The sequence below is a fragment of the Megalopta genalis genome, chromosome 1, assembly GCF_051020955.1.
Source record: "Megalopta genalis isolate 19385.01 chromosome 1, iyMegGena1_principal, whole genome shotgun sequence".
In the NCBI taxonomy this organism is placed as follows: Eukaryota; Metazoa; Arthropoda; class Insecta; order Hymenoptera; family Halictidae; genus Megalopta; species Megalopta genalis.
This window is the reverse complement of record NC_135013.1, coordinates 38,554,729-38,578,065: the sequence shown is the minus strand read 5'-3', so window position 1 is coordinate 38,578,065 and position 23,337 is coordinate 38,554,729. Positions and strand designations below refer to the sequence as shown.

The 23,337-nt window shown below is 42.7% G+C and overlaps 1 protein-coding gene across 6 annotated transcripts in view; it reads right to left on the bottom strand.

Moving 5' to 3' along the window:
* Dscam3 (Down syndrome cell adhesion molecule 3) overlaps positions 1-23,337 on the bottom strand; it is a 346,778-nt gene that overhangs the window by 20,277 nt on the left and 303,164 nt on the right. For all 6 annotated transcript variants that reach the window (XM_033467267.2, XM_033467265.2, XM_033467262.2 and 3 more), the window contains exons 7-14: positions 9,359-9,505; positions 8,411-8,551; positions 7,223-7,416; positions 5,169-5,406; positions 2,863-3,016; positions 2,649-2,800; positions 1,366-1,635; positions 106-251 (exon numbers count right to left, since the gene is read on the bottom strand). In XM_033467267.2, coding sequence (XP_033323158.1) covers positions 106-251; positions 1,366-1,635; positions 2,649-2,800; positions 2,863-3,016; positions 5,169-5,406; positions 7,223-7,416; positions 8,411-8,551; positions 9,359-9,505 — 1,442 coding nt within the window. The remainder of the gene's footprint in view (positions 1-105; positions 252-1,365; positions 1,636-2,648; positions 2,801-2,862; positions 3,017-5,168; positions 5,407-7,222; positions 7,417-8,410; positions 8,552-9,358; positions 9,506-23,337) is intronic.

Sequence of the window (23,337 nt, the reverse complement as noted above, 5' to 3'; positions counted from 1 at the left end):
GTTTCCGAGAAATGGGGTCATTTGAAGTAACTTTTTCTTTAGCGAAAATGCAATCCGCGGTTATCGCGACAGAATTTGTTCGCAGAAAAGGGTCGAAGCACGTACGTGTAAAGAAGAGGGTAGCTTCTCGCCATCCTTGAGCCAGGAGAAGTCGATGGGAAGGTCGCCGGAAGTAACGCTGCAGGTGACCTGGGCCCTGCCACCTTCCTGCAGGTTCGTCGGAAAATTGAAGGGACTCATCACCGGCGGACCTGAGACAAATGAGAATTTCACGGGAATATTCGGGCGTTTTACGGCAGAAGGTAGTCATCCTCGTGGAAACCTATTCGAAAAGCATATTCATCCAGCCACGCGTTCGTTTCCCCGGCTCTTTCCCTCCTCCAAACGGCTTGACAAATGAGAAGAAGCTTAAAAAGTAACGCCGCGCGAATACTTCCGGGTGTGCAATTTACTTCCTGACTTCTTCGCGGCGCAGTCGACCGAGAGCGGCGAAAAACAAGTTCCTCCTTTCTTTTTAACGCGGCTGTGTACACTCGCGGCGCTGTTGCAACGTTGAAGTGCTACATCGAATGTAGCCAACGTACTAAATAGATTACAACGAAACGGACGTTCCGTTCCGACAAAAAGTCCTGATAACGGACTCTAGCTTCTCGCCGGCTCTAGGAATAACTTGTATCTTGGAAAACTCGAGGACGCGGGCGGCAAGAAACATTTCTTTTAAACAGGCCCCTAATTTATTAATTTTCTCGGAGGGTCCGTGCGAGGCGAACTCCACAGCAATGATTAACACTTTGCACTCGAGTGGTGACTCAGGGGCACCACTCGAATTTGTTACATCACGTTCTGAGATAATTTTTATGTTAACAAAGTTTAGATTTAGGGAATTGTTAAGAGTGTAACTGTTGCGCGAGTGCCAAGAGTCAATTTCATGTGCATAAAATGCATTTTATCGTATAAAATAAAAATACTATAAGTGAGAAAAATGATTTTATATTTACAGTTAAAATAGCTTCGAGTGCAAAGGGTTAAAAGATCTTCGTGAGATAGAGCTTGCAGAGAACTCGCGAACGATGTAGACAATTTTGGGGAAAATATTTTTTGCGGTTAAAATAAACGGAACATTGGTACAAGTATTATTATCAGACTGAGGATTTTATGCATTTTCGAGTAGGTCGAATACAAAACTACGAAGCCGTTACGAGAATTTAAAGATATTTGTTACATTATTTTCAAGGTATTGCAATTATTGAAAGAGGAAAGGCTTTCTCGTCTAACTTATATTTCTTGCAATTAACTTCGACAATTTTTATTTTGCATAAAGTTCCGAAGTCTAATTGTTATGGTCGACTGATAATTGCTACTCACTGCTGACTGTTAGCCTGATGTCCCTGCTCGCCGTTTCCCCGGACTGTCCGCGCACCTTGCAAGTGTATATGCCAGCATCGTTGGGGTCGACGTTGGCGATGGTAAGGTGGCCCTCGGTGTAAAGGTGGTGTCTTATGTCGAGAAGCAGTTCGGCACTGCCACGAGACCAGTCGACGGATGTGATGGGATAGCCAGAGTAGGGACAGGCGATGGTGGTATCGACACCGGCTATCGCGCGGACCGGCCCTATCGATCGGATATACGGTGGACCTGAAATAATTAATCGACGTGAAGCGCCTTCTAATACGGCCTCGTCCATATTGAATGATCCACGGAATCCGTTGACCCCGTGGCCGCCTCCCGAATCATTACTTATCCGATCTATGCGCCGGTAATTGCGATTGCTCGAGATGCGACTCACGATCCTTACGATATTAATCCTAGAAAGTTAGAGGCTCGAAGACACGATCGCTTTCCACGTTGAGTGCATCAATGCGAGAGGGTCGAAAGAATATCAATTATAATATATATATATATATATATATATATATATATATATATATATATATTATATCAATTATAATATATAATATTCGGTTGTGTAACAGGTCCGGTCGTGTTTTCTTGTAAGAAATCATAGTATCGTGCAGTCGTCGCGACGCGAACGAACTTGTTATACAATTTCAGCTTAATAGTAGACACTTTCAGCTTTCGTTTAAGCTAAGTTGCATCGAAATAGCTCCACGAGAACGTATCTTAAAATCCATCTGAACTTTTCCTTTTAAATATTGTAATGGTTTAAGGTTGATTCAGACACAGAGGTCGATTCCTTTTAATATTTCAAAATGATTTTGTCATTCTATTGCAATCTAATCTACTCTGTCTTAAAGTAGACGCATCGAGCTTTCAGTTAAGCTAAATTGCATAGAAATAGCCCCACGAGAACATATCACAAAGTCCATCTGAACTGTCGCTTTGAATTCGTATAATTTTCCTTGTCTTTTTCCAGGCCCGCGAACGGACTTATTACACAGCCTCATATATTACAATAGATAATAATAGATACAATGGACATATTATAAATATACGTCTGCAGCAGTGAAAAGGTCAACACAGGAAACACTGCTTTCTCATCTGACCAAATTGCTTCGATTTTATCCAATTTTTGCGACCCTAAGTCAACGATTGATGAGCTTCTACGATCACACACGAGTTACCATTAGCAGCACTATACTAATAAAGGCTATCGCAGTAAAAAATATCTTAGACGGAAATGGAATTACCGTAGATGTTCAATCTGGCTTTGTGCTCGACGGTGGCGAGCGTGTTTTGCGCGACGCAGGCGTACAGGCCGCCATCTTCAGCTCCGGCCGATGATATGTTCAAATGACTGATCACGTCGCCGGACTGATCGACGTATTGGCCTATCGCGTACCTGCGTGGACATTGTTTCCGGTTAAGAAGCGGATTATTGATCGATGCGATCTAGATGCACACCTGTGTCCGGCAGCGATCTCGCTCAGAGGTTCTCCGTCCAGAAGCCAAGTGAACGATGGCGGCGGTGATCCCGTCGCCGAGCATCGCAACGACACCGGTGGTCCTGGATGCAGGGCCTGCTCGATGAACGTGTACTGCAGCTCCGGTACAGTATCTGTCGTAATTAAACAGGAATTTGTGACAGCTGTTTCAACGTTCTTGCGCGATGAGCTCTCTCTTTCCTCGTACGCTCTTTAGACGCAGTCGCGTAAGAGGTTCGAGGATCTTCGTCCGATTCTGTTGTGCACTTTAAGTTGACAAATTCTGTTTCACTTACAAGTCTATAGATTCAAGAAATAGAAGAGGGTGGTTTTCTTCGGAAGTTCGGACAGCTTCCTCTTATTTATGAGTTCACAGTGCCAAGAAGTGGAAAAACGGACAGGGGGCAAAGACATTAACACGGCATGTGCGGGAGAGATATTAATGAATTTCTAAAAAATTAAATTGTGTTTTAATTAAGAAAACAATTAATGTTTGCAAGACTGACAATAAGATTTTGATGATAAGTATAGAACGAGGATTTTTAGAATTTTACAGAGGGGGTCTTTAAAATATATGACGAAATTTAAAAAATATTAAATTTTTTAAAAAGGTTTTAATACCTCTCCCGTGTATGCGAATTCTGATAACGTCCCAACTAACAATATCTGGTGTCGAATACGCTACGAAGACGTAATTCTGTGACATACATCCCCTCCCCCCTCCAAAAGCATTAGAACACCTGTTGATTTAGTATAAATTGTAATTTTTCATTCAATTTAGGTAATGTTGTATGTTTAGTATTAATTTTATAGGCGTCTGTCACTTAAGCTATTAGTTTATCTATTTATTGCACTTTGTTCAAAATGTATACTGAGTTCATTTCATACGATGTGCTTTTTAAATATGTGGAACACTGCAAAGTGCATGAAAGCGAATAGGATCAGAAATAATAGACTGACTGATAAAACGGATGTCGAAATTAGTCGAAGAAGTAATTACAAAACGCGGTGGATATATTGTCGAAAAGAAAATTTAACTTCCTTTTATAAAATTGACATTATTTTTATTAGAATGTAATATTACAGTTTAATACAATCAACTTCGAAATAAATTGAAGACATTACAACAATTTCCTATCGGTCTCTCAAATTGATTTAACTTTCTGTAGGTGTCCCAGCACTTTTGGAGGGGTGTGTACACAGATGTTTCGCTACTTTCGACTCGTTCGCTGCTTTGTAGCGTAGCACAGTGGTATAAAAGCTCGAAATCATGGTCAAAATAAGAAATAGTGACGGATTTATTTGAAAATTTGTATGTAAGGGTTTTCGTGGTCGCTGATTGCGAATCTGAATTGCGAATCTATTAATGAATTATTGAAGTTATTAAACTATTATTAGATCATTAATTAATTATTATGATTATTATAAATTAAATAAATAATTATTAATTAATTATTAAACTATTCAAGTTTTCTTTAATAATAAGGAACGCTTCTTTCCTACCTAAACAGTATTGTCACGAGATCTTGAAAATAGAAAACCAAAAATTGAAACATTTTTCAATCTAGCAAATTTCATTTTTTTTTTAAATAATTTTCGACATTGCCTAATAAAGTGTATTTTCTAACATTTCAAAACAATGTAAGCAATTTGGCACGATTTTTAGAAAGTTATTCCGTCTTAGATACTCTCGCGAGACGGTTTCCCGTACGTTGACTCACAAAAATGGTTGTAACTGAAAAAAGTGCAACGCGATGCAGCCAATTTTTTAAGTGCGGCTAGATGAAACTATAAACAATGGCTCCAGTAAGTTCGAAGGCAGGCCCTCATAGGCCGCAAAAGTTTCGACTATAACTTTACAGTAAATGCATTCCAATTCCTCTTATAATTTGAATCTACAATTTATCGATTTACTAATGTAATAGTTAACAATTCGTGAAATGTTAGCGATACAAAATGTCGTACTTATCGCCAGGAGATATAAAGATACACGCTTTAAACTATCCACTTCGTACTGTCGGTCACGCTCGCGAGTAATGACTGCCCGACAAACTTGAAATTCGAAGTGCAATTGTCATTCAGGTATGAAAGTATGGGTCATTTCGTTTTTCCCACCGCACACGGACGCATCATTAAACTAACCAATCCCTAAGTCAAGAACTCCTCAACGACAACTTCGATTTTTAGGATTTTGGCCATGATTTCAGGCTTTCATACCACTGTGAGTAGTCGCGAATATGGCTCGCGGGTTCTCCGTGGTAATAAGGTGAGTATCTGCGTGAATACCTCCGAGTTTCAATTCCGCGGTGGCCTGAGCGTTCTCCTTGTCGCTTCTGACGAGGCACTGGTACATCCCCTTGTCCTTCCGGCCGACCGAGCCTATCACGAGGACCAGAGGAGGCAGCAATCTGATCCTCGTGTCCTGCGTCAATACCGGCACACCATCGTGCAACCACTCGACGCTCTCGACCGGATAACCCTCCACTGTGCAATTCATAGTGGCGGACTCGCCGGAATTGATGGTCTGTAAATAACCGGGAAACGGTTAACGATTCGTGCTCGAAAGTTAATGCCCGTGTCACGATTTACGCGGCTCTTCTTCCTCCCCGTGCACTGTCAGCCGCGTCTGTTGCTCCTCGACGCGTTCGATCATGGTACACGCGGCCGCGCGCACGTCCGCGATCTATTCCAATTTTCCGGCGCGGAATTGCAGAGGCGATCCTCCCGGAGAAGATTGTTCGTGCGATCGTGGAAACGAACGGAGAATCGTAGGAAGAAAGAAGTTCCGCCGGTCGGAGTCTGTTCCCGGGATCCTGACGGTATGCAATCAGGATAACGAAGTCTGGCGATAACGACGCGCGGTTCTGATGAATCGGTGTTCCATTAGGTTGCGACATAAGCTCGTTTCGATGCGGGGCACTGCGAGCTTGTCGCTGGTATAATAATGTGATAACTAGGCCGCAGAGTATCATGCGTTACGATTGAACTAACCAAGGGGACGTTTGGATAATGGAACGGTTGTTTGGCTGCAGTGCTGGATACAGTCTTCACTGACTCAGCTTTACGACAGTCACCGTTGTGTACGGATTGCCTTTGATGGAGCTGTCTACGCGCGAAGTGTTGCTCGGCTGTCAGAGGTTCGGATAATCGAGGTTCTACATGTCAGAAGTCAAGATGGGAATGCTGAGAAAAATTACGTGAAACGCTATCGACGGTTGTACCCATTCATACTCTACTCGTCTGTCCTAAATTTGTTTATTTATTTTGTTCGTTTTATGCAGGGTGAGTCACAAATTTGTTCGCACGATTTTTCAGTCCACTTCGATGGTCTGACAAGAAAATACTTCGTATCAAAGTTAATTAGTATTCAACCGACAAGAAATGGCAGTTGTTTAAATTTAAAAACAAATTGATTTTCGATATGGAAACAAGGTCACTGTTATATTTTTAAATGAAACTAGGTATAAGTAAGATAACACAACAAACATTAACAATGCTCATTTATTCAATCTTAAATCTTAATAGATAAAACGAAAGAAAAATTTATGTAAAATCAAATACTGTGGCAATCAATTCATGGCAATTTTTCCTTCGATGTCATCTGAAGATCATTGTGCAGCAGGTCGTTGAATTCGTCTCGATGTCAATTACTATACTACGAAGTTAAAATCACTTACTTTCATTTGAAAATGTAACAGTGACCTTGTTTTTTTAAATTGAAAATCAATTTGTTTTTAAATTGAAACAATTGCAATTTCTTATCGGTTAAGTACTAATTAACTTCGCGCGATAGGAATCATTTTTTTCAGTCAGGGGCTGAAAAATCGTGGGGACTAATTTGTTACTCACCCTGTATATACGGATAAAAATCCATTTTTTGTAATAAAGGACAAAGGCTAATATTAATACTGATAAATAAATTGACTAATATAAAATAAATATTAGTGCTAATAAATAAATTGACTAATATAAAATAAATGTTAGTGCTAATAAATAAATTGACTAACATATAATAAATATTAGTGCTAATAAATAAATTGACTAATATAAAATAAATATTAGTGCTAATAAATAAATTGACTAATATAAAATAAATATTAGTGCTAATAAATAAATTGACTAATATAGAATAAATATGAATAGACTAATATTAATAAACCGACTAAATGACACTAAGAAAGAAAATGTTTGATTAAGGAAGGCTTCTGAGAGCAATGTTTTACGGTAACCAGCTATTACGGTGATTGAAATGGGATGGATTGAAAATGGAGAGCAGGCTCACAGAGCTGTGATACGTAACGATGGGTTTCCGTAAGGTGGAAACGTTTCTGTACACGTACCTGAACACGAGGCTGTATCCGCGCGTTAAGTTTCGACGTGACCGACAGGTGTGTTTCCGCCCGTTGCTCGCCGAACTGATTGCTGGCTCGGCAAATGTATTTTCCCGCGTCCTGGGCGTCCACGCGACGAATTTGCATCAAATCGCCCCAGAGTTGGATCCGCTGGCCAAATGATTCCACTGATATAGAGTGTCCTGTAACAACGGCCGCGTACGTTACACCCGCAACCAATATTCGCTGGAACAGCGCGTCAACGAGCCGCGCCGTTATATTTTATTTTTCGATCCGATTTCGAGGATAGTAATCGAATAATCGTAGTAACGGGATCGCTGAATTCGATATTATCTACGCGTAGCGCGAGCCATTCTCGTACTTCGATTGGCGGCGAAACAGATATTTCGTTCCGTAGATTTAATAAAACGCGGGGCGATCTGCGGTCGCGCGTTAAATTGATTAATTCATAGGAAGAGAAATTTAGTGTATACATCTGTGATCAAATTTTACGATTGACAAATTAAAATTGATTTTGCACAGGCGTAGACCGATTGAAACTATAGGAAAGAAGTATCAACCATCGCAACGTGGTGGTTGGGCCAATTTTGACCCAGAGTATTTAGATCGTTTTCCTAATTACTCAATTTTCGGTAATCGAATAGAATAAATTGCTGTTAAGTTAGGCACAGAATAGAAAGTCTGATAAGTCTGCAAGAAATATCTTGAAAAATATGTTTTAAAAGATATCTGAATAAAGTTCAGAATTGTCATAAAGATCGTCAATAATGCAGCCGTGAGAATAGTCCGCCGTCCGAGGGTTAATTACTCGATATATATGCAGAAGGGAAAATTAGCGTCTTCAAAGCGTAGAACTAGAACACTTTTTAGTATTCTCCAACAGAAAGATTTTGCTGAGTGGAATAAAGATAACTGAAGCGATAAATGCAAATTTTCCGTGCAACGCGAGCAACGAGCGAAGTAGAAAAATCGTCGACGAGGTATAACGAGGGATCGAAGTGAATGTCAGAGCGTCTTTCGACGATGCAGCCCGAACGGTTGCATTATGATTACGTCATAGGACCGGTGTTCCGAGAACAATGAGCGGGAGATGTCGATATCGCGTGATCGTGTCGGATAATGGAATCTACAGTGTGCCACGGATTAGACAGTAAACAATCCCCTAGTTAAACCAACCGTTAACATCGCGATACCAGGTAAATTGCGGGGGCGGGTTTCCTTGGGCAGAGCAAGTGATGTGAACGTCCGAGCCGCTTTCCGCAGAGATGGCGATCTGGGACCCCTGCATCAGTCTCGGCGCCATGGATCCGCTCGGCTCTGCAAATTTCACGCGCGAGGGTTAAAAATGTACGCTCTCTGTCCCACGCTTGCTAATCCTGGACCTTGCTGAACGACGCAGGAGAGTGGAACGGAGGACCTCGTTCGAAATATTATGCATTCGAAATTAACCATGGCGTGAATCTCTAAAGTTTGCGCATTAGCCGGCCTGTGAGGCTGACATCAATTTCGCGTAATTGGATTGCGGGGATCTTCGTGCGAAATATAACTGAAGATTCCTTCCGCTAATAATCGTGCGGCGTCGAAAATAATACGACGATACGGTGTATCTTCTTTAACACTAGATTTACGGAGCACAAAAAACAGACGTTTATTCGGATTTTTAATAGATGTTATTGTAACATTTGCCGTAAGTAACGTATAAATTGAATAGATAACTCGTAAATGTATCTTTACGATATGAATAATCGTAAATTAAACAATTTTGACGGGTTCCGTAAATCTAGTGTTACAGAGTTTATAATTATGTGTTTTATCTGTCTTTGTCATTTTGCGTGAAATCCACTGTTTGCATGTAATGACTTTTTAAAAACGCGAGATTAAAGTACGCTTTGTGTAACATAGCACTTACAACTGGAGCATTCATCAGTGATGATTTAAATGTATCATTCGAGATATAAAAATCTCATATGACTAGAAAAAGAGATAAGATCGAACCAATAGGTGAGCTAATAAGTGAATAAAATATCTGATAAGTGAACTTGAAGTAGAGAGCGAATATGTTGACAAGGTCGATTTGTATTCGAGGCCGAAGGATCACGGAAAATCAGAGATGTTAGATCATGCCTGTTACTGTCAACGTTGCGGGCTCGCTTCTCCTCCTTTCGCTGGTTAATGCGTGAAGAGTCAAGCACGAGTACGTGGCCTTGGCATCCTCTTGTCTGGCGGCTCTGATATGAAGGTCGCCCTGGGACGTGACCACGAATCGCCCACCTGCAATCAGGTCGACATGGTAAGCTAGAAACAAACGGCCGAGCTACTGCAAAAACGAACACAACACTTTGTAAACTAGTCTTATCGCATGATCAAATAAAACTGAACAATGCCTTCAATTATTTTGTCCAAGAATGGACAAAGTAACTTTGTTCCGAACAAATTTCGTTGCGTTGACTCAGAGACATTTGCGGATTATTTAATTTAATTTATTTATATACAGGGTGAACCGCGTAACAGGACTCGGTGGGGAGGGATTAAGTTGATTTCGCGAGGGATTAAAGTTATTAAAAATATGTTCCTGCGGAAGTTGTTTGGTATAAAAGGAGACGTTAGAATATATAAACAATATTTCTACAAATGTAGTGGTGAGGGAGATATTGAAGTCAAATTAATATTTTTAAATGGGGTCCTATATTTTTTTATCCATATTATAACAGTGTTTGTTGAGACGAATATCATCGAATGATATCATTCCATGTGGTAAAAATGACACAAATGAAACGCATATGCGGCAGATAAACGCAAGTCACTAACGGCTAGCCGATGCAGTCACGTGCTGTTCAGCTAGCGACTTTTGTTCATCTGCCGTATGTGCGTTCCATTTATTTCATTTTTACTACATGGAATGATATCATGTTATAGGCCATTGTATTCGTATAAACAAACGCTGTTATATCATGAATGAAAAAATACAGGGTCCTACTTAAAAATATTAAATTGACTTCAATATCTCCCCCACCACTACACCTGTAGGAATATTATTTATATCACCTAACGTACCCTTCTATACTAAAAAACTTTTGTACGAACAAGTTTTTTATAACTTTAATCCCTCGCGAAATATTCCACCGAGTGGATCACTCTGTATATACTGGTGAAGACCAACTTTTTACAATACAATATTAAAACTAATATTAATATAATACAGATATAAATCAGATATATAACGCATATAAAATATATTTTAGATATATGATAGATATAAAAATTTTTGCGAAGCGTCTGCACAAACGTTTGCGAGAAAAACCCCGAATCTACAAAATCAACCCTTACAGGTAGCCTTCGGTTACCTATCGCAGATATCACCCTGACTGTTACAACGAATATCTTTGAATAAGATCGAAGAATAAGCGAGGAGAGTCGACGGCGAATTATACCGTATTAAAAACGCACAGGGCCGGAATAAAACAGTTCGATCCCTTGATTCCGTATAAAGTGGATCGGTTCGCCTTGGTTCGAGCTGTGCCCGGTCTCATCTCGAAAGAGGCTTTGCCTCACGGTGATAGAAGGGCGGGCCGTGGGTGGGGACCGTTTCAATTGAAAACAAAAACGGTATACCGGATTTGCCGGGGTCCGGGAAAAATATCACGGCCGTTCCAGGACGAGGCCGCACGATACCCCCAATATTTTCTCGGCTGGCTCGGATCCGCGGCAGCGAAAGGTTATGCAAAATCCTCGGCATCTGTCGATGAAATCCCGTCGAATCACCGACGGACGTACCGTCAGGCGTGAAATTTTCAATTTAGTCGAGCCAACGGCCGGACCTCGGGTCCCGGCGACCCCGTTCGACCAGCCAGACCATCCGATGGAGATTCTTTCGCATCGCGGAGCGAATCTCGAGACCGTGGAATGGCCCACATCGCCGATTTATCCGGCAGATATTTTTTAACGGACCCGTAACTCGATCGCCGACCTTTCGATCCTTGGAAACGCTTTCGAGAGCTTTCCAGAATTTTCCCGTAGGCTCCATCCTGCTGCCGGGTCGAACCTGACCCGGGGCTGCGAGGTAGTTTCGTTTGAAATCCAACATGTTCGATTGAATGGTCAGTGAATGGTACATTGTCTAGTTACAATGGCATTGAAATGGAAAAATGTTTCTCCCAAACTTCGATTTTCCCGTGAAATAGGGCGCAATGAATTCTGTGCTGGTTTCGGTACATTTCATCCCTTGTGATATTGCATCGTGCCAGACTCGTGATTAAAATCTATTAAATATGAATGTTATTTAGTCTTTTTAAATCGAGGCGAAATTTTAGTGTTTTTGTTGTCGAACTACACAGTTAAGCTGGTTTAACCCTTTGCACTCGAAGCGATATTAACTGTAAATTTAAATTAACTTTCCCGACTTGTGATATTTCCATTTGAATGACAAAGTGCATTTTATGCGCATGAAATCGAGTCTCGTGACTCATACAACAGTTAGACTTTTAACAATTCTTTATACGTAAGCTTTGTTATTATAAAAATTATCTTGGAACGTGGTGCAACAATTTTCGTGGTGCCTCGGAGTCACCACTCGAGTGCAAAGGGTTAAACATTCTTCAGCGTCGATAATCTCGTTTCAGATTTATTATGCGCTCGTATTTGCTCTGATAGTTATCGCGAAACTTCATCGATTACAAAAAATATAAACTGAACAGCAAGTTCTTTCTTTGTTCAATAATTTTAACGGGTTCAAAATAAAACATTGACGTTCTTAAATTCTCTCAATGAATCTGCTACTTTAAATTGCAACCATCCAAGTTTATCATAAATGCATAAAATCCGCAGTTATTAGCGATGGAAAATGTTTAAGCAAGTCGACCAGCAGAGTGTTAACAATCTTCGATTCCGACGAAACAATGGTAAAACGAAGTAAAATCGATCTCTGAGTCGCCAAAAAGCAGAACCGTGTCTTCTATTCTCTGCAGACGCGTTCCCAGCTGGGGCCAAAGTGCGAGCAGAGAGAGAGAGAGAGAGAGAGAGAGAGAGAGAGAGAGGGAGAGAGAGAGGTCACAGAGCACTCGCGACAATCGACGGAGAATTTTGCAAAAATATTCTCGGGAAAGCGCGCGGGACATTGTCACAGGCCATCAGTTTCGACTCACCATTGCGAAAGCTGTTTTCCAACGACATCCACGTATCCATGGCGGCGCGTGACGCCGCGCCGCGCCGCGCCGTTGTACGTGTGCTCGAAGAAGACACGGAGCTGCTGCACTGTGCCGAAGTTACGGGCTATTTATCTCCGTATTTTTATTCCGCCGGGGAAGGCGATATTAAATTGCTGCTTTCGCGGCGTCCTCCCTCGCCCTGGATCCGCCCCCGATCGCATCCGGCGAAACTCACCCCAGCCGGCTACCGACCTTATTTCCTATTTCTTTCGGCGGCCATGTCGGGCACGACTATCACCGGATTTCGCGGGTTTGCCTGCGAGAATGTAGTCCTTGATATACGACTGGGATTCGGTGCTCAGGAAATAAGAAATGCGACCGAAAGCAATAAATATCGACGGGGCAACGAAACTTGCTCGGTTGATCGCATGCTTCATCGAAAGTTTCATCGATAATTAATTCATATTAAACAGCGACTCAAGATACAACAGTCGTGCAGCATCGTAGCAGTTGTGATTGTTGGAAAAACTGTGACAGAAGTTTATATCGCTGAACAATGTTTATTATTAAATTCCTTTACGAATACGTTTCTGTTGGTAAGATTATGTTTAATAATTTCATTCCGAAATCCCTCGAATTCTTCGAATGCATCCAAGACGCCGAGCAGATAAAATTTTTAAATGATCTACATTCTTTAATATTCCGAGACGTGGAGGTAGTTTTCATCGAAATATAATATTTTTTAACGATCCTTGAAAAGTGATATGTAATCTAACGTCGATCTGTCAGAGTTTGCAAACCTGTTCCCCCGTTATCGGTGAAATATGAAATTCACTACACGACTCCACAGCCATTTCTCAAGTACAGTAATTTCGCTCAGAAATGTTCGAAGGTCGGAATTGAAACCGGCAGATCTGAGAATACTAAGTCACGACTCGGGGCGGTCGGCAAAAAAAGGCAGCGGCCAGCATGTCGGTGTACGTTAATATGAATATCAATTAATATAAATACAAAATTCGTGTAGTGTACCAAATCACACGCTTGATCGACTTCGACGACGTAGCAGTATATTACATAGGAGGGAAATTTACAGCAACCCGAAATTTGGCATTTCCGGGAGAAATTACTGCAATTGCTAGACCGATTGGTGGACCAAATAATAGATAGCTCGAAAGAATTAAAACATGTAAATGCATTATTTTGGAGACATTGAAAGTATTAAAGGAACAAAGAATGTTTCGTATACTTTCTCTTTCCTGCAGGCAATTTTAATTTCTCCGAAAAATCCGCGGTCCAGTAATTGCTGAGGAAAAAGCGTGCACAGAAGATTTTTGAGCGACGTTGCACTAGGCACATATAAATATAAACTTTCCCGGAATGGTAGACGAAAATCTTTTCGCGCACTGCATAAAGCAAGCAATCAAACGTAGAAACGAGGCAAGCAGTCGCAGTTAAAGTCTCGGAGAGGACCGAAAGACGAGGATCCATCGCGCAAAGAAGTGGCGTCGCACAAAGCCAACAATATCCGACTCGCTGCCACCTGCAATACGTTAAGTACACTGTCTGTCTTTTCAAGTAGAGGCGAGAGAGGAGGCACGATCCGTCGAAAGAATGGCTGGCGGAGCATCGGGTCGCGTGCCTCGACATCGACAGAGGCTCGTCGTCCGCTCGAACGCTTTCATTACCGGAGGGGTTGCTTTATGCGTTGCCAGTCAGGGTCGCGACCGATGTCGGTGAACTTCTCGCACCCTCCGTATGTCCTGGCAGCGGCGGCAGGACCGAGCCGGAATGCCGGTGACGGTGCCGGTGCAGGCCGAGGGCTTTTATCGATCCTTCTTCAAGTTTTTCGCCTTCGCCGGGACCCGGCGCGCGTCAAACGACGCGCTCCCGCCAACGGCTTTGTCGTGTTTCTTGCCCGGCGATGTCTATTCCCGCAAAAGGCACATTTTCATTATCGCGACGCTGACTTGTGTCGCGTCGCGGCATTGTCTGCGGGACCGGCGAAACAACGCGATCCATTTGCTGGCACTTTCCTGATCGAGGATCCCGTTTTTCCGGCCGGGACTTCCCGGCAAGAAACGAATCTAAGCCGGATTGTTTGTAACGGGACTTCTCGTCTTTGTTCGCCATAATTCCTAGGATATCTTCGTACGACTCTTCGCATTGTATCATAATAAGACTGTAGACTTTATGCATAATAATCGGATTGTTGATTTTATGCGTAACAATTGCGCTGTAGATTTTGTAGAATATTATTAGACCGAGGGTTTTGTACATTATAGTCAGATAGTGGATTTTATTCAGTATAATTGGACTGAGGATTTTATTCGATATAATCAGACTGTTGATTTTATACATAAAAATTAGGCTGCAGATTTTATAGAATATTATTAGATTGAGGATTTTGTACATTATAATAAGATTGCGGATTTTATTCAGTATAATTAGACCGAGGATCTCGTACATTATAATCGGACTGTGGGTTTTATTCAGTATAATTAGACTGAGGATTTTATCCAACATAATCAGACAGTAGATTTTATACAGTGTATTTAGACTGAGGATTTTGTACATTTCGATAAGATTGTAGACTTTCTATATTATATAATACTTAGATTGTAGACTTTATGCATAATAATCAGACCGTTAATTTTATACATAACAATTAGGCTGCAGATTTTATAGAATATTATTAGATTGAGGATTTTGTACATTATAATAGGATTGCGGATTTTATTCAGTACAATTGTACCGAGGATCTCTTACATTATAATCGGACTGTGGGTTTTATTCAGTATAATTAGACTGAGGATTTTATTCAACATAATCAGACAGTGGATTTTATATAGTGTATTTAGACTGAGGATTTTGTAAATTTTGATAAGATTGTAGACTTTCTATATCATACTTAGATTGTAGACTTTATGCATAATAATCAGACCGTTAATTTTATACATAACAATTAGGCTGCAGATTTTATAGAATATTATTAGATTGAGGATTTTGTACATTATAATAAGATTGCGGATTTTATTCAGTACAATTGGACCGAGGATCTCGTACATTATAATCGGACTGTGGGTTTTATTCGGTATAATTAGACTGAGGATTTTATTCAATATAATTAAGATTTGAATGTTGCAATTAGACTATGGATTTTATACAATTATGTTCAGACGGACTAAAAGTATGAAAAAATATCAATGCAATACCCGCGCATTATTAAGACTACGAACATACAGAAGCGAATTTCTGTTTAATTTCTGTGTTGCAATAGGTGCAAATTATTTTTTATTCTAGACGATGAACCCCAGTCTAATTACGCTACATAGGTAAAATCGATGCAGCAAGAATGTCAGATGAAATCGAGGATCTGCGCCACTTTCGATTAATAAAACTATTTAAAAAATTGAATTCATTTTTAGTTATCTTCAATTCCTTCTAATCAATCTATTTAAACATGACAAACATTTTCATTAAATCTTCTTTCATTAATTCTTCATCTTGTCTGACCATACACGATCCTTTTCCGCTTGCTGAATTCAATAAAATCGCGCCCACTTGTCCGATCGAAACTTGCTCCGATCAGGCACTTGCTCAACGCAGAAGACAATGTTCTCGAGAAATCACGTGAAAATCCAATAAGAGAGATCACGCATAATTGCAAGTACACGTCGAGGCTTCTCGTAGCTATCTACCCGTAGCACGTAGCCATCGTTAACGGTGTACTTGAGATCAAGCCACTCGTATCGTTCCCGCAGCGAATCGATGCTCTGGAACTCTTAACCAACAAGATCTCCATTCCGGCGTGGCGAACGAATCCGGAGTACGGAGCCCGGCATCCCGGCATTCGTTAAAAGTACAAAAGTAGGAACAATCTAGGCGATGGTGCAACAGCGTTACTCGATTGAAACCGTAACCCGAAAGAAAGCAGTCTGGCGGCCGGATTAGGGCAGCAGCGGTAGCCACCGAGAAATAGATTTCCGTCGGGGAACGGTTCGGCAGAGATTCTAACGCTCCCTCTAGAAGTCATCGAACCGTTCCGCAGGCACGATGAGAAATAGAATTCCTGGGAAGTTTGCCCGCGAACCGGAAACAACTAAGTGAAAAGTTAATTCGACGGCGTGCCGGGAGCACGAGATTGAATTATAAATACTTAACGGGCTCGTTCGCTCGCATATCAGTTCCCGATCGCATTCAAATAAGCTCCGCGACGTTCCACGAGCCGCTTGTCGGCGGATCGAACTCTACGGGGCCTCGTTGATCCGGCCATGAAAAATTCACGGCGCGGCCGTAATTTCCGCGCCGCGCGAAATCTAGGCGAAAGTTCGACGAATACATTATTATTTATCACACGCAATGCTCGCAGGCGAATATTGTACCTCCGGTCTGTTGTTACTAAAATAGAAACCTTCGCACCGATATATTTTGTACTACAAATAGACCGCAGGGTATTTGGCGAATCTGTGACTTTTATCGAAGTGAAAATTAACCGCTTTCCAAATTTATTTCTTCTGAAACACGTTGACTGCCATGTCAGCCACGCGTGGCTGACGGAATTATATCCTCAGCTTTTTAAATTAATTTGTACGCCAATCTGTTATACCTTCCTAATTTGATCGGGATTAACGTTGAAAAAGTAATTGATGTAGTACAACTGAACTTTTCAATTTGTGTTTTTACGTTATTTCACATTACTTTACAGTGTTTTAATACCTGCAGATCAAATTTTACTATTTCAGACTCTCGTACGATTTTGGAGATATTTACAGCTTGCAATATCAATTGCCTTTTCGAAGAGCTTCAGGAGACGTGGCATGACCATATTAGGACCAGAAGTCATTCTATCGCTAGATCGGCGTATTTTTTTTTCGAAAAAGCACAGCGAATTTCCCAGAGGGGCCAAAATTTCTTATACGGCGGATGATTGGCTGGTGATTTCGCGGGACGTACGCGCACCGAGGGCCCTTGAGCGTATCCGCGATTCTTGTCGATCAATAAACGTCGATTGCGGCGCGGCGAATCTCGCGAGCAAAATGACGCGACGCTCGAAACGGAGCAATAACGAAAACCGCGGCCCCGGTGCCGCTCCGCCGCTGGGAGAGAGCCTGGGAAACACACGCGCTGGGAACGATCCCGAAAATGGCCGATAAATCTTCCTTTTCGAATTTTCGAACGCGCCCCCTGCCCGCCCCTACCGCGTATGACGAACGCCCGTTGTTCGGCGACCGTGCGATCGTATTTTTCTCCGCTGATCGTATTTTGTTCTTACCCCGGTTCGAATAAAATAAAATCGACGGCGAAAGTAAGCGATGACACGGTTTTCGTTATTCCGATACAATGCTGGTGTTCGAACTGCGAAATGCGACAGCATTATGAGAACTGTGCGAGATATTCGCGCAATATCCTGCATCCACTGGCGATCGATCTGACAGGGTCGTCGAATGGTCAAGCTGCTTTATCTTTATGAAGCCGGTTGTTTTAGTATGTCAGTAATTATTTAGCTCGGCTCGGTATGCGAAATGAACCCTTTACTGTCACTTTAAATTTAGGGAATTTATTTATGGTGTCACGTTTGCGTTGCGATAGAGAACGCAACTTTCGGTCGAATAGTTCTATAAATTCTAACGTTCTTATCAGGTTCAAATAATTCCCCTATCGGCTCAAATTGCAATGAGATTAAAGTTCGAAGTTCTCTCTTTATGACACTACACAATTTCATGTATGACTTTTGTTGGCTTTTGTTACCGTTTAACAGCTCTTGTTTATATCCTCGAATTTTTCAAAATAGTAATTATTTTCCATTCATTCAATTCTAATCGCACAAGTAAAAGAATCTTTAATTTTGCAAGTGGTGTGAACCAAGTTATAGTCAGACGAGTGGTAGAGATAAATAATTCTATCTGCGAGTGGAATGAAGCGACTCTAATCAAACAAGTGGTAGAAATAAATCATTCAATCTGCGAGTGGAATGTAGCGACACTAGTCAGGCAAGTGACAGAAATAAATCATTCAATCTGCGAGTGGAATTAAGCGACTCTAGTCACATAAGTGATAGAAATAAATTATTTGTCATGCGAGTGGAATGAAGCGACTCTAGTCAGATAAGTGGTAGAAATAAATCATTCAATCTGCGAGTGGAATGAAGCGACTCTAGTCAGATAAGTGATAGAAATAAATTATTTGTCATACGAGTGGAATAAAGCGACTCTAGTCAGACAAGTGATAAAAATAAATCATTCAATCTGTGAGTGGAATGAAGCGACTCTAGTCAGATAAGTGATAGAAATAAATTATTTGTCATGCGAGTGGAATGAAGCGACTCTAGTCAGATAAGTGGTAGAAATAAATCATTTAATCTGTGAGTGGAATGAAGCGACTCTAGTCAGATAAGTGATAGAAATAAATCATTTAGCCTGCCAGTGGAATAAAGCGACTCTAGTCAAACAAGTAATAAAAATAAATCATTTAATCTGTGGGTGGAATGAAGCGATTCTAGTCAGACAAGTCATAAAAATAAATCATTTAGCCTGTGAGTGAAATAAAGCGACTCTAGTCAGACAAGTGATAAAAATAAATCATTCAATCTGTGAGTGGAATGAAGCGACTCTAGTCAGACAAGTGATAGAAATAAATCATTTAGCCTGCGAGTGGAATGAAGCGACTCTAGTCAGACGAGCATTAAAAGTAAATAATTAATCCGACGAGTGGAACCAACCAGTTATAGTCACGCAAATATTAGAAACAAAGAATTAGCCTGATAACTGGAAGGAACGAATTTTTGGATTAGTGGAAACGAAGCTTGATCCAGCGAGTAGTAAAAATCACGTTTAATCGAGTAGGTACTAAATATACTGAATTAAAGGAGTTCTCATTCTAACACAATGACTTTCAGCTTCTCAGTTTCTGCTCGATAGCACAAGCTGCTCCGGTACCACTTAATTGTTGCGGCAGCGATCCGGCCAGCCAACTAATTTGTCGAACATCCAGAGCCCCTTAAGTGGCGTGTAATCAGTCCCGATTTCGTCGGCGGAAGTAATCAGATCGTTTATATTCGCCGAATAATTGCGAGCCGTAGAAATAGAGAACTGCTGTCTCCGTGCGGGGAGGGGGATGGGGTTTCTCAGACGCGAGCGTTTCAGATGAGCAAGAGCGGAAAGTGTCTCCGACAAAGAGTGGAGCGCCGAGTAACGGAGACGACGACCGCGTTTACGTAAAAGCCCTCCCTCCCCCCCACACCAGAGCGCTTTCTTGAAATCTTCGAGCGCTCGACGGACGCACGTTCGCGACAGATTCTCCAGGCACGTATTTCAATCGAACGGTTCGTTCGCTCTCGCGAGAGCATCCATTTACCTCCCTCGCAGCGTTCCCGGCACCGTCGGCGACCATTTTTGGAGCGACTTTACCGGCTAATACCGAATTGAGTGTCTGTAGGTCGAAGCTACTTTACCGCGGCGGATCCGAGTATCTTTCATCTACGATGTCTCACTCGAGCCGCTATTCGGTATTCATAAGCCGAACGGCACTCGTTTAACCGAGCGGAGAGTGCGCGATTCGTGTGGACTGCTGAATCAATCTCGCTTCGCGGCTTTGACTGCCGCGTCTCCTCTTCCATTCACGGCGAGATTTTCCGGGGACCGTCGAACGGATTTTTCGGCAAGTTTGCCCATGTCTTTGGCACGCGTCTGAATGGGTTTTCTAATTTCATTGGCACAGGACTCTAAGGATTATCATTCTTTGAGGACCCGTCCTGCGATTTCTCTGTTGAAATTCGGGCGCTGCTTCCGACCCATGTTGCAGGAAAGTTGTAATTCCTTTCGCGTTATAATCGCATTACAAATTTGATACTCACGAATCCGTTTACCGAGAAACTAAAAATGTCCAGAGAACGGCCACCGTTCTGTCGCGTAGCGGAGAGCTGCTTCAAGGCACTCAAAACTACGAATGTATTAAAAAGTTTCTTAATTACTATATTACTCGCCAGTATATTTCATCAATAATTTGATGTCAAAATTTGTGTTAAAAATTAAATTTACTGAATAAATATACGATTAAGTTACTAATGCTATTCAAATATAACTATTTCCATGGAAAAATAACTTTCCATTTTTCTACCGGTATACAATGTGGATCGTTCGCGTTCTCCTAAAAGTCTCCTCGAACTTCGCAAACGCAAATCACATCGTCAGACAGGTCCCAGCGTTCGTAGCACACGATCTGTATACACGGAAGGCTGCGAGTAGGCAGAAAATAACAAGGAAGCAACGTCGGTCCGATCAAAGGGTAGAAAGGGCGGGAGGCCTAGCTGTTTATTCAAACAGCAACAAGGTTACCGCGATCCGTTTGGTCCTCGGTCTGGCCTGGCCCATAAAAGGGAACGGTCCGGGAGGGCAAGCGAGAGAGATAAAGATAGAACATAGACGGGGATAGAGGGCGTGTGCGGACCTAGCAGCCCGCTGATCCCCTCCGCGGCCCTGGGAGTACGTGTGCTAACTCTCTGGTTCGGTTCGTCCTGTACACGCTCAGGCATTCATGTCCCATACATATTTATGCCGGTCGGGTGCACGTAACAGGTACCGCGGTATATACAGGTATAGAGGGAGCGGTGTGCGCGGCAGGCAGGATATCATGGAGAACATCACGTCGTGTCGGGGTGTGATACGTTTGTTTCGTAACTAGGCGGGTAATATTGTGCCGTACACGTCGCACGGAAACACCTGCACGTCGCGACGCGACGCTAGGCGACGTGGCGGGCCGGCCGCCTCTTCTTCATCCCCATACGCCGCACCGGTTATCGCTGACCCCCCTTCCGTGCCCCTGTTCTCTCGCTCGTGGCCCCCTGTCGGAGAACACAGGACCCGGGGACGGCATATCGAGGCAACGTGCCAGCGCTCTCATTAACACCATCGCCTCTCAAAGGGGTGGCCGACGAGAAGCTGCGATCTGCGGACCCGAAACTCCGGGATCGATGGAACCGATGGTCTTTCTAGGAATCAAAACACCAGGTTCGCTGCTGGCGCATCATGTGATCGCACACTTAGAAGGATATGGGCCCTTACGATACCGTTTTTTTTTTCGGGTCAACGAGGGTCTAAAGGGTAAACCGGTTTGGTGTACAGAATCTGAAGAATTGGGCAATCTTTCTGATTTTTACTAACACGAGCCATTAAGCGATATTTTTGGGGAATTTTCGTGGTCATTTTTCTTACATTCGTGGGGCGCGTGCTAACGTTTTCGCTGAAAAATGTGCAGTAGAAATTGGCGTACATGAACATTTATGTGTATGAAGAGGAATACGAGTCTGGACCGAGGAGGACAGCGCGCTGACAACAGGGTGACATATGCGATCTTTTTACAGAACCTAAAAGCGGATCTTTTGGAGAATTTTAAGATATTGTTGCGAATCACTCCGTTTCTCTCGCGTCGCGGCATTTTATTTGCAATAAAGAATGTAAACTATAATACAACTAAATACAATTATATTTCAAATCTTTCAATTTGAAATGTTGCTCGTTCGACGGTCCGATCTCGACTCCTCGATTGTCTATTGGTAACACTCTTCCGTGGCAACCCTGATCTTCCATTATTTTTTAAAGGAGTTGCTCACAACAGAGCAGTTTCACATTACAGCGACTTGATTTGGACAAGTCGCCGTAACGATATAATAAACGGTTGTATACAAAGATTTGCGTGACGTTCATGAACTGTCAATGTCGGACAAAAATTAAGTTTCCAGAACGGATAATGAATTCGTACACATCGAGACTTTATGAAGAGAGTTTCGAGGAGATAGAATAATCGTTTTGCGCAAGAAAAAGCGCTCTGATTTTTCCAACCGGCAGCAGAAAACGCGGCCTCGCTGGATCCTCCGCAGCGTCCGGTGTTTTTCCGGGTTCGCGAGTCCTCGTAACTGGCTGCGTAACTCGCGCTGTCTGAAACGTCTCTTGCAGAGCTGGCACAAGCGTCAGCCTAATATTTATCCTCTGGATGGCGCGGACCGGAGCCGTCCCTTTTTTCCGGATCGGGGCTCGCAGTTTGAAACAGCGCGGCACAGTCTTCCTATCGACCTGGAGTGGGTGAATGATTCAGGAGTTTATCTTCTGGCAGCCAGGTAATTGGTGCCCCTTCACAAGGCCGGCTAATGTTGACATCTCATTCCCGGTTGGAGCCCGTTCTTGGTGTCCTGGCACCGGTTCGGTCTCACCTGCACAGTCTTCCCTTCTGTTCGGGACCGTCGACGCTTCACGGACACCGGCGAGCCCATACGAGTGTCTGCACACACTCGCAGAGCACCCAGCCCTCCCTCCGCTTCCGTTTCTGCTCTCCTCGCCGGCTCGCGTCATCCTCATTTCCCGTTCCCTTTGCAGGCAGCGTTATGATTACGATTTTATTCTCTTTTTCCTCGCGACGTCGCTCAAAGCCGCCTGCTCCGCTCTTCAATTCGTTCGCCGCCGTTTACGAGAGAAACCGGATACCCGTCCGCGCGCGTTACTCGCGCGAGCGAGAGTCCCCTGTTTACTGTTTACTATTTACCGGCTGCGTTACTTCGCGCTGGCCCCCGGTAAATATTGGACGAGGCTGACAAGACGCGCGCGGCGACTCGTCAAGAAGTTCTTCCACGCTTTCGGGAACACGACCCGCTCGCCGATTACCTGTCCACGATTTCCTTCCGGCGTTTTAAACGATCGATATCGACGCCCTCGGAATGAGAATCCTGGCGATCAGTCCGGTAGAACACTCGGGCAGAAACATTGTTACGTAAGAAGGGCCGAGAGCACGCCGCTTTGTCTCGTTGCGGGTAGAACGATCGCGTTCGTAGTCGGATAAGTAGAGCAGGGCCGTTAGTGGTCGGACAATTAGAATAACACGGCTCGTAGCCGATTCGATAGGATAGCATAATTTGCGATCGGACGAGTACGATGGGACCGTTTGTTGTCGGATAATTCGAATGGCATTGTT